At 37.7% G+C, this 12,835-nt stretch overlaps 1 protein-coding gene across 5 annotated transcripts in view; it reads right to left on the bottom strand.

Moving 5' to 3' along the window:
• LOC149844924 (phosphoglycerate kinase, cytosolic-like) overlaps positions 1-12,835 on the bottom strand; it is a 138,653-nt gene that overhangs the window by 40,934 nt on the left and 84,884 nt on the right. For 3 of the 5 annotated variants that reach the window (XM_089995374.1, XM_089995377.1, XM_089995375.1), the window contains exon 11: positions 1,035-1,119. The exons of the other annotated variants lie outside the window; for them this stretch is intronic. In XM_089995374.1, the coding sequence (XP_089851500.1) occupies positions 1,035-1,119 (85 nt within the window). The remainder of the gene's footprint in view (positions 1-1,034; positions 1,120-12,835) is intronic. 5 annotated transcript variants of the gene reach the window in all.

The raw sequence follows: 12,835 nt of genomic DNA, 5'->3' as shown, positions 1-12,835 counted from the left end.
AAAATTAAAAATATGACCACAAAGAGAAACAAAACACAATTAAGAAGCCAAACAACAATACTAAGTAAACTTAATTATGGAAAATAAGCATGAATAAATATGTAACAATTATTAAATATAAAAGCTATAATTATAATGTTATGACAATGTATCAATTGCACATATCAAAAGAGTCTGAAATTAAACATTAAAGAGTAAAAAAAAGAAAGTAATATGTCATTTCTAAGTAGTAAGCATAAAAATAAAGTTTTATAATGTATTTATTAATTGGTTTCATTAATTATAATATGCACAAGAGTTTAATAATGTGTGTTCTTTCATAATAATACCTTTTTTACTTCTCTTCCATTTTGCCTTTACTAATCATAATAAATTAAGAAGAAAATTCTATTTTTTTATTCACATAGCTTATGAAATAAGTGAATATGACTCCACTAAAGTCATTTATGCAAAAAGTTGTCACTAAAAGTGAAAAAGGATCCAAAATAAATCACTTGAAAATTTTCAACACAAAAAGTGAAAAAGTAGTTGTATCTTATGATACATGTATCGTACAATGCGGTCTGATATACTGCATTTTCACATTCAAGGGGGTCTATCGTATCACATGGGCTAGCGATACTACAATACACCATATCGTATCATACAATACGATATGATATTTATAACACCGCTTCAGATACACTACATAGGCATGGTTAAGTTATCTCCACAGAATTGTGATCTGCTAAAACAAGCTGGTGTGGCTTTCCTGTAGATTGTCACTGTTGCTAAGGGCTTATGATACTAACTATTCTCTGTATGGGCCATATGAACCCATTTACATGGATCAGGTGTGCAACCTGAATAGGGTTTTATGCTCCAAATTTGCCCAGCCATGTCCCCTAATTAGTTGCAGAAATTAAACAACTACCAGTCAGCTTTCACAAGACGAGAACAGGTGGAGACTTGATTGTGTGATACTGACAGAATCTAACTAGACCATATATCTTCAAGAAAAGGCAGAAAATGAAAGTACAAGCGAGATGGTTTACCTGTATTGAGACGCATGTTAACATCCCCTTGTATCTTGAAACTACATAGCGAAATGTGGTTGTAGCATTTGTATTGACAAAGTACCTAAACGAAGGAGAGACACCCAATATAAAAAGTGGGTATAAGAAGAAAGAGTGGTGAACGACAAAATTAGTTCTCACACAATCAGTATGCCCTTTTTCCCAACCTTATGTGCAGATAATAAACAACTCCAAAAGCCAAAAAAGAAGCAGCAGAGAAACTAAAGAAGCATGTTTTCATAAAGAACAAGCCAACACAAAAGAACAGATAAAAAGCAATACAGCCATGACTTTTTTCTAGAAGAAGATAAAACCACAGAACTAAGTTTTTGCAGGACAAAAGATGAAATTAAGAAACTTCTACAATGATGGTTCTAAATAAAACTAGATAATTGTTTCACAACTAGCAGTTTAATCAATATAGGTGTCTAAAAGGAACTCAAAACTAGCATCCTTGAGTTGAAGTGGTCTAATGGTTTAACATATTATATTAATAAAAACTACAGGAAAATTCCACCACAACATGAAATTTCAAGAGTGGAAAACAAACAAATTGTATCAAATATGCCACTCAATTGGTGAAAAGGCATATGTAACAACCAAAACTGAACAATGTTAAAGTTATTCCAAAATCCAATCATTTTTTAGGTTGCTTCACTTTGTTTGGATTGTTGTTCTTTAAGAGAACTGGATTCCAATTATCATTTCCAGCTCCACCCATTCCTTTTATATTTTGTGTAATTTTTTTTTTGTGAAGAGTCTGTTCTCAAAGTGAATAATTGAATACCCAAAATGAAGGTGTTTCCAAGAAATTGAACTTCTCACCAATCGTGTGTTAAAATGTATACATACATATATATGTATTCCTTTCCTTTTCATTATTTGACCAAGGGCATTTTGGTCATTGGGACTCATCCCAACGGTCATAAATATGACCGTTGAGGAGCTCCCAATGGCTCTATGGGAGAACCCCCCCCCCCGTTGGTCCTCTTTGGTCTATAAATAGGGACTGTTAGCCCCTCTTCCTTAATGCTTTTAGCATATTATCAATACAGTTATTTGTATTTTTTATGGCTCTTTACATCTTGCCTATTAGTAGCTTCTTATGTAGTTGTTGCATCTCACTTGTGCACTTGGATTTTATTACAGGGTATTAAAGCCCTTTGGGTTCTTTTTGATCTTGGAGGCCTTGTTCGTGGTGAAAGAGGATCGTGTTCTCATGATTAAAGTGTTTGGCTTCATCTTCTTCTTTATCCTCCTTTTTTTTTAGTCATGGAGCATGAATCAAGAGTGAAGCTCTCTTTTAAACTCAACGGATGCAACTACATGATGTGGGCTTTGGCCACAGAAAATCACCTCAAATGCAAAAAACTTTGGGGATTCATGATGGACACTAGTCTTGAACAGAGTTACCGGAAGCTTCTTAGATAGGTGGGAAGCTTGCTTCTCGGAAAGTCGCTTCGGAAGCGCAATACTCCTCGCTTCCGAAACTTGATGAGAACCTCGATTCCCCCACGCTTCTCATATTTTTTCCACACACTTCATTTATTCATCTTATATGTTCTCTTACTCAACTTTTCATGTTTTTTATGCGTTTTCTCTCAGTCTTCTCACTCATTTCCATGTGCTTTCTCTAAATTGGTAATCATCATTTTTAGATTTTGTTAAAAATTTAATTCTTACACTAAAAAATCATGAAATTTAATATTAGTCACTTTTACTTTAGTTTTTATTTGTGTTTCATTGTGATTCACATTCAAGTTTTATATTTCTTTTTTTTATTCCTCGCTTCCGGCTTCCTATACATTTTAAAATGCATCGCTTCTCGCTTTCGTTTCCCGCTTCCTAGTCTGGCAACCTTGGTCTTGAACACTCTTTGAAGCTTACCAAAATCGAAGGTGTTCAGAAGGTCCTTGAAGGAGATGACCAAGTTAAAGCTATCTATGAACACTAATCATAGGTAGAAGATTGACAAAGAAATCATGCTAAGATTTTAGCATGATTCATGAACAATGTTGACATAAAAATACATGCTAACATTGCTAAATTTAGAAAAGCCAATGAGGCATAGTTCTTTCTTAAGGGTATATATACCCAAAAAGATCTTGCTAGACAATATTTTCTACAAGACAAGATTAGAACCACTAAACAAAGGGAAATGAATGTCCATAATTTCTTTAGTATTTTGTCTCCTATTTGGGACGAATTGACTCTCTTTAAACAAAAATGGGTGGTCACCAAAGACACTGAGCTTAGAAAGATATTGAGCTTAGAAGAGAGCAAGTTGAGAGAAAACACTTCTTTCAATTCCTTCATGGCCTAAGGCTAGAATTTGAACAAGTAAGGTCCTCTCTCCTTCATAGGATTTTGGCTTTGCCTCTTTAAAATGTTCTTGCTGAAGTATGCTAAGAGGAGACTCGTCATGGTATGACTACTAAGGGAGAAGATGTTTTGGTCATTACTAATGTAAAACCCACGTAAAAAAAAAAATTATCGGACCCGAGTCGGGTTGGGTCAGGACCCGACCCGGGCCTGTTATCGGCAGGGTTTTAAAACCCGACACAGAGGGAGGATTTGTTCTCCCCTGTGCGCCGCACCTCACCCGCGCCACTCCACCCCTCGGCAGAATAAGGAAACCCCTTGAGGGTTTCCTCGTTTATCGCCCCTCCCCGAACTCTTTAAGAGCGTTACAGGAGGAGAGGATCGATACACCGCCCTCCCCCTCCTCGTTCCCTAAGGGCGACAGCCTCGCCAGCAGCCCCGACCGACACCTCCTCTCGCTCCTTCTTCTCTCGTCTGCCTGTCGACGCCTCCTCCTGCTGGTCCGATCGCCGCCGCTGCTGCAACCACCGCCGGCGATCCTCTCACCAGGTACGTCGTCTCCTCCCTTCACCTCTCTCTTTGTCATCTCGCCGGAAGGCACAACAGGAGGCCGGTGGCCCCTGCCGTGCCCTCCCTTTTCACCTCCCTCTTTTTCCCCCTTCTTAGAGGTTCGCAGGGAGGCCGGCAGGCGGCGCACGACCCCTGCCGCACCCTGCGTATCCATCTGAGGCCGACAGGGGGTCTACGGGGCCCCTGTCTACTCCTTCTCTTCCCTGTGAGAGATCGGGCGACCGACAGGAGGTCGGTCGTCCCCCTATCTCCCTACCCCTCTTCTTTTAAAACCCAGCAAGGGCCGATGGCCCCTGCCATTTTCTTTCTCAAGCCCGACAGGGGCCTTTGGCCCCTGCCCTCCTCTTTTAAAGACCAACAGGGGCCGATGGCCCCTACCTTTTTTCTCCATGAACGACAGGGGCCATTGGCCCCTGCCTCCTCTTTTGGAAGCCGCAGGGGGCCTTTGGCCCCTGCGCTCCCCTCCCTCGACTCATTTTTTCAGCAGGGGCCATCGGCCCCTGCCATTTCTCTTTCTGGTAGGAGCCGATGGCCCCTGCCCTTCCTTTAAAGCCAGCAGGAGCCTTCGGCTCCTGCCTCCCTTTTCGGAAAACCAGCAGAGGCCGATGGCCCCTGCCCCTCTCTTAGTCGTCTGGCAGGGGCCGATGGCCCATGCACCTGTTTCCTTTGGCGGCATGGGTCATTAAACCCTACCCCCATTTCGTTTCAGCAGGGACCGTTGATCCCTGCCTTATTTTGCAGAGAAGCCGAGACCCCAGTCCTTTGTTGTCGTTTTCCCTATTCATTCAAATGCATACTGATAACGTACCTTTGCAGCTTACGCAATAGGCCCCGTTCGTGCTCCACGACCCGACCCTCGTATTATCCTCACGCGTAGGCGTACGCAGCTACACAACATTCCGAGGTAGGGTAAAGTCGCACAAAGGACAATAAATGAACCTATTTAAGTTGAAATAATTAAGATGCCCATGCTAGATATGCTTAGATTTATATTGCTTCTGCATTGCATATTTCACATTTATGAGTCGAGGCATGATTTTATTCTTTGAGTATTAATTTGCGTATCTGCTTATGTGGTTGAAGGTGGTTTCGTACTTTTTACAATACTTATGCCCTTAATTGCTTGCATATATACTTGCTTGTACGTTCCTATGGGTCGATGTACAATTTCATTCTTCGATCATTATTTTGCATAGTTGCTTATGAGTTGAGGTGTGGTTTTGTATTTCTTGAAATACATATGCCCTTGTTTGCTTGCATCCATTTTTGCCTGCACGTTTCCTTTGAGTGGGGTACGACTTCGTGTCTCGTGTATTACTTATGACCTTATGTGTTTGCCTATCTAAGTGGTCAAGGTATGGTTTTGGTACCTCGTGTGTTACTTATGTGCTTTTCGCTCGATGTGCGGCATTGCAAGTCAAGAGTTGTTTGTTGTCATGTTCTAATCTGCATATGCTCACACTTATGGTAAATATGTACTTACATAAATGTAGTCTTGTGCTTAACCTGATTTCAGTTGTTTTCAAAACACTAGAAGTTGTTCTTGTGCGCTATAGTTCTTTTAAAGAGGATTTCCTTCTGCAAACCCAGTGCTCTTCAAAATGCACAACTTTTGCAAAGTTAAGTTTTAAGTCCTGTCGGATTGCGAAGTCACATTTGGGTCCTCCCAGGTCCACACACTTGGGAGAAGTATTTTATAACCCCGATTCGAGTTGCGACCCAATTCGAATAACCCCGATCAGGGGCATGAGCCTTATGAATGAGTGGGGTTCTGTTAAAGGACCCATTCTTCATTTATCAATCTAGTGTCGCATGTCGATACAAAGATAAATTTTGGATGCAAGATTGATAGTGTTGTGCCTTGTGTGAATGATTTAATGTGGCATTGTGGCTTTTAAGGATGAATCGTGCCAAATGAGCACTCCTATATTCTTTGGATCGTTATGAAGTTGTGTGTTGGGTGTTCCTTTTGAGAATCCTACGCACCTCCCTTTTTCAGTGTTGCGTACTTTTAGACATGCACGACATGTTAAGTACTTTGTTGATCGAAGATCCAAGACGACCTTGTATCATGAAATATGCAAAATATTGTTGAAACGAATTCAAGACTTATCTTGTCAAATTGTGTTGTGTTACTTCTTATGCAGATAATATCTGTTGGGGTTTCTTTGGTGAAACCATATCCCTTTTATCGTAGTCGTACTTTTGACAAGTACGTCCATACTTTTTTACAAGTACGTCTTCTTACGTTGCGATGATTGGATGAGTAGGTTGTGGCAACCTTGATGAGTGCAAATAACAAAATGCTGAGATCACCTAAATAAGTGATGATTTCCGCCTTCACCGGCAAGATACTCGAGTTGGGTCGAAAGACCAGAGTATGTAGAATGGGTCTTCAGTTAACTACCCCTGATGTACTCATTTGAACCGCTGACTCCTGTCAAGAGAGAGGACGGGAAGGTACAAAAACTACGATGGATAAGCCATTAAAGGCAGTGATGAGCAAAAGACTCGGCTTCCCCAGTCATCGGAGTTAGGGGAAGGGGACTACCATAATTATCCTAGGTGGTAGCTCTCCATGTTCGGGATGCATCCATTGTCTATGCTGCTTTGGGGATTTCTCTCTTGGTCACTGACCGTCCCCTTAGGTGCGGACTCAGTCAGCTATCCGGGTTATCATAAAATACATAGCATAATAAACCCCCAGATTAGTCTAGGCTGTTTCTAGAGTCGTGCCTTGTGCGTACCCACTTGGCCAATTAATATCGAAACATAATTTAAATCTGATCACACAATTTGTTGAGTTATGCACGTATGAAAGTTATAGTGTACAACAGGTTCAATACTTATGGAATTGTGTGTGTGTGGTTGATGAAGCCTTGTATTTTGCTAGTTAAATTTCTTATGCAGTTCTTTGCTTGTAATAGTTAGCCTACTTGTGCCAGTAAAATGCTTGTACTAATTTTAGCATTGTGCTCATGATAGTTGCTCCGTGAATCTGGTGGAATTAAATTGCTATATAATTGTCTGTCTACTTGACATATTAAATTATTTTGCTTAATTATGTTCAATATTGTCCTGTATGTGCACCTACCAGTTTTTAGTGAAACTGACCTATTTTATGTGCAAGTGATGTATAGGTGATACACTCTGCGATGGCACGATGGCGTGATGAGATCAAGATAGAGCTCTTTCCCTAACGTTTCGCTCCTGAGGACATGTTGGTAAATTTGGTATAAAGTGTATTTCAAAATTTCTCTTTTTATTATACCTTGAGTTACTAAAACTGTTTTAGTAAACTTCTTCTGGTTTCAACAAATATAACGAGTTGTAAAATCCCATGAACAAATTCTCAATTATTGAAAATACATTTCAAAACCATTTGATTTCAATAGTTGTGCGGAATTTGACAAAGCAAAGTTTACGCTGTAATGCGCTCAAGGTCCATCGACTTGTTGTTTTAAAAATATCATTTTCCGCTGAAGTACTATTTGAACTTTGATTATTGTATGATTTCAAAGCTTTCTAAACTATTCAAAAAGTTACAAGTCCTGGATTTTTGGGGCGTTACAACTAAGCTGGATATCAATGTAAGGGACTATAGCCCCCCTTACTTTGTAAGGCAAAATAACTATAATAGTAGATATAGGAAGAGTGATATTTGACATTTTTATAATGAAGCAGGACATATTAAACCGGTTAGCCCAAAGCTTAAAGGCAAAATTGCTTACGTTGGAGAAATCACACCCAAGAAGGAAGAATCAAGCAAAAACGAAAGAGATATTAAAGACACACTTAGTCAAATATCGGAGGCACTACAACTTCTTAAATCATCCTCAACTTCGGTGCTGCCATTGCATTTTCTTCATCTCCTCTAGGGATGTGGATTCTTGATTCGGGTGCTTTCTTTCATATGACCCCTCATAAGAATGCCTTTTCTGAAGTTTGCATTAATTTTATGTCATCTTATGTGTCAACGGCCGATGGAACCTCTTTAAAAATAAATAATATTGGAACTCTTGATTCAAAAATTTCTTGTTCCAAAAATAAGGGTTGTTCTAAAATTAAATTTAAATCTTTTCTCCGTCTCTCAAATTTCCAACAATGGTTGCAAAATTTCTTTCTCATCTAAAGATTGCACCGTGTAGGCTCTCCAGTCAGGGAAGCTGATTGGACAAGGCCATAGAAGAGGCGATATTTACTTTATGGACTTTTTCACACTTCCGCCCAAGTCATTTTATAATTATGTACAAGACAAAAGTATTGATACTTGGCATAAGAGACTTGGACATCCTAGTTTTTCGAAGATGTACCTTTTTACTTTTTTGAAAAATATTTGTAATGAAAAGGATATATCTTATAAAGATTGCATTTTTGAAAAAATGAATGATATTCCTGATCTTTCATTTTTACTCATCATTTTGAATTAGTGCATTTGGATGTATGAGGCCCTTCACCAGCTATATCGAAAGGAGGTTACTCCTATTATGTTATTTTTGTTGATGATTTCACTAGAAACGCATGGATTTACTTTCTAAATTTTAAATCCGATGTGTTCTCTTTTTTAAGAAATTCCATATAATGATTAAAAATCAATTTCTTAGTAACATATCTATTCTTAGGTCCGATTCGAGAGAAAAATATATGTCAAATGATTTTCAAAATTACTTGCAATGTTGTGAAAAGCATTGAGGCGTAGCGAGGCGCTCCACCAAAATCTGAGGCGAGGCGTAAAGCGTAAGCCTAAAAAAAAAACTAAACTTAAAAAAACTATAAAAAATATCTAAAATTATAAATAAATAACAAATTCTTTATTGATGAAACTATAACCAACAAGAAATAAAAAATCTCAAATAAATACTGAAAAATATGAGATCAACATGTAAAGTGGCTAGAACATAATAACAATAGTGCCCCTAAGGGGCACTACTTATTACAAAAATAAGAAACATAAAAAACAAAAGAAAATATAAAAATTACATAAATACCTAATATATATTAACACATATATACACATTTAATGTATATATGTTAATATATTAACATATATATTTACAAATATACTATAATTTAACACTAGTATGCTAACGTGAAGAAAAGTATCTTCTATAACAGAAAAAAGATTTTGCTGCATTTTATGATTCAATAATTCAATAGTCAACAAATGCACAAACAAACAATAAACTAATAGCAATTGCAATATGAATAATGAATGCATACATGCTTGTGTATATGAGAAACCAATAAGTGCACAAGATCTTCTTTAACCAAAAATTGTGAACTAAGCCAAGCCAAAAGAGTTAAATGTACCAAGGCTAATCGATTCAAACTTTTGAAGCATAATACCAAAAAAGAAACAAATCCACGTAAATACATGCAAGTGTACCCCATAAAACCTTAGAATAGAAAAGAAACAATAGTTTTGGAAGGATGACATACACTGCCATGCCCAACAGCTTCATCTAGTGGCAACAAGTATTTCAGGGCAAATTCATAGTGCACAAGGCTCATCATAGCATCAGCAACTTCACATAGTAAGTCAGCACAATCATCAACATGTGTGTGAAAAAAAAAATGAGAGAAGTTCACATGTTATCATATGAATGCAGCCTTAGAAAAGTTCATTTTTTTTTCACGCGCAGACTCTGAACATTTAAAATTGTAAAAAAAGCTTCTCTACAAAGTTTCTGAAATCATCAACTTACGCTGAAGTAGGACTTCAAATCAAACTATGCTAAACACTCAACACAATCATCAACATGTGAACTTTTCTTTATAAGACTGCGTGTGACAAAAAAAATGAGAGATGAGAGAGAGACAATACTAGTTTTCGATGAGAGACGAGAGAGAGAGGCTGCGTGAAAGACGAGAGAGAGAAGCTGAGCGAGAGACGAGAGAGGCTGCATGAGAGACGAGAGAGAGAGGCTGAGTGAGAGACGAGAGAGAGATAGGCTGTGTGAGAGATCTATCAAAAAATAAAAGGGTTTAAGCCCTAAATTTTGGTCAAATAAGGGTTTTGACCCTTATTTGATAAAAAACAATGAGACATATGCGCCTCATCTTGAGGCACGCCTCGCCTCGAGGCGTGCACCTCAAGGCCTATGAGACGCACGCCTCAGAGCTTTTACACCTTATACTTGCGCCTCAAGGCATAAAGCCCCTCGCCTTAAGGCGAGGCGCGCTTTTTGCCCCTTGAGGCGCGTTTTTAATAACACTGATTACTTGAAACAAAATGACATTTGTCATCAAAGGTCTTGCCCTATAACACCTCAACAAAATGGATTAGTGGAAAGAAAACATAGACATATAGTAGAAACCGCTAGGACTCTTATCATTTCTAAGGATATTAAAAAAAAAATTTGGGGGAAGCCGTTTTAACTTCAATTTACTTAATAAATAGAATACCTTCATCATCTTTACAAAATGTCTCCCATTTAAAAAACTTTTTAAAATGACTCCCAATTTTAAAAGACTAAGAATCTTTGGTTGTAAGTGTTATGTGATTACTAATAAAAATGATAAACTATCTCCAAAAGCTATTGAGTGTGTTTTAAAAAGGGTTTGATTGTTTTGATTCAAAGAACAACAAACTTTATTTTTCTAAAGATGTCACTTTCCTAGAAAATGAAAATGGATTTGTTAACAAAGTAACTAAAGAAGAAGGTGACTACACATCTTTATTTGATCTATTACCAAGACATGATGAGTTTGACTCTATTGATGTTTTTTATTCTTGTTTAAATGATGATTCTAGTAATGAACATCTGGTTGTTGATGAAGTATGCTATCAAAATGAAAGTTTAAGTGAAGACGCATCCAATAATATGCATATTTATACTCGGCATGGACAAGGTGATCATCCATGTGCCCTTGACAAGTTCTCTCAAAACATACCCTTAGAGGAATCCCAATTTAGAAGATCTAATCGAATCTCTAATGCTCCTAGTAGATTTGTATCCTACGATTCTTTTTCCCCCAACTTAGAGCATGTTTAATAACTCTTCACTCTTATTATGAATCATCTCATTATAAAGATTTCAAAGAATACTCTCATTAGAATGAAGCAATGAAAATGGAGCTTAATGCCCTTAGGAAAGACAACACTTGAAAAATAATTGATCTTCCTTTAGGCAAGAAACCTATAAGATATAGATGGGTGTTTAAAGTCAAAACCAAAAGTGACAGATCTTTAAAAAAGTATAAAGCAAGATTAGTTACAAAAAGATATGCTCAAGAATATGAAATAGATTATAAGCAAACCTTTGCTCCCGTCGCTAGGATGACTAGTGTTCGAACCTTAATTGTCGTTGCCTCTATCCAACAATGGGAGTGCCTTTAAATGGAGAACTGTGTGAGGAAGTCTACATGGACCCTCCTCAAGGAGTTGACATTAATGGTAAAATTTTAAAGCTTAAAAATGCCTTATATAGTCTTAAACAAGCTCATATGGCTTGGTATGATAAATTTAGTAATGTTTTGATTGGTTTGGGATTTATTTCTTGTTATACTGACACTGCCCACTTTGTCAAAAAAACATGTACTAAGATTGTGATTCTTCTATTATATGTTGATGACATGATCATCACAAGAAATAACAAAAGAGTTATTAAAATTAAATTTGTTTTAAAGAAAAAATTTGATATGTCTGACTTGGGGTTTTTGAGATATTTTTTAAGAATTGAAGCTGCCTACTTACCTAGACAATATATTCTCTCCCACATGAAATTGGTTGCCGACATATGTGCTAGGTAAGGAGTTTTTGATGAAAAGAAGGTGGAGACCCTAGAACTCATAAATGCCAAATTAAGACTTGAAGATGGTGTATTGCTCGAAGATCCTATTCTATATCGCCAATTGATTAGATATTTCACCTATCTTTCTATCACCCGACCTGATATAGCACATATGGTCCATGCAGCAAGTCAATTCCAGCATGCCCCTACCATAGTGCACATGAGTGCAGTTATGAGAATTGTTTGATACATTAAAAACACAATCTCAAAAGGGATTTTTGTATCCTCCTCGTAGTCCTTAGATTTAATTGCTTACACTAATGCTGACTAAGGTGGTAATCCAAATGATAGAATATCAACTACTGGTTTTTGTGTTTTCTTACGAGACTCCTTAATTTCTTGGAGATGCAAGAAACAAAAGAAGGTCTCGTTGTTTTCAACTGAGGCAGAATATCGAGCAATGGCTATGACAACCATGAAGCCTGTATGACTAAAGACTCATTTCCATACATGAGAGTTTCCATCTCCACACCTTCGAAGATGTGTTGTGACATCAAAAGTACAATTTATATTGGAAGCAACCATACCTTCCATGAAAGAACAAAGCACATTGACATGGACTGTCACTAAGTACATGATGAGTATCTAAAAGAAACTATTGAGTTACCGTATGTCACATCGAAGTACCAACTTACGAATTTTTTCACCAAAGCTCTTCTTACACCTCGGTTTATTTTTCTCCTTAACATACTTTTGGTGATCTCATCGTAAGTTTAAGGGAGGGTGTTAAAATGTATCTTTTTATCCTATGTAATTAGAATAGTCCACTAGGGACTACTTTGCATTTTTTTCTTTCCTTTTCATTATTTGATCAAGGGCATTTTGGTCTCTTGCAATAGAGTCGTTGGGACACATCCCAGGCTCCCAACGGCTCTATGGAAGAGCCCCCCCCCCCCCCCCCCCCCCCCCCTTGGTCTTATTTGGTGTATAAATAGGGGTTGTTAGCCCCTCTCTTCCTTAATGCTTTTAGCATATTATCAATACAATTATTTGTATTTTTTATGTGTTCTTATTTGTGAACATTGTGCTTAGCCCTTTGTGGCTCTTTGTGTCTTGCCCATTAGTGGCTTATTGCATCTCTTATGCACTTGGATT

This window comes from Nuphar pumila, chromosome 2 (assembly GCF_984573655.1).
Source record: "Nuphar pumila chromosome 2, dmNupPumi1.hap1.1, whole genome shotgun sequence".
In the NCBI taxonomy this organism is placed as follows: Eukaryota; Viridiplantae; Streptophyta; class Magnoliopsida; order Nymphaeales; family Nymphaeaceae; genus Nuphar; species Nuphar pumila.
Note: the sequence above shows the minus strand (reverse complement) of the source record. Positions and strands in the feature narration are given on the sequence as shown.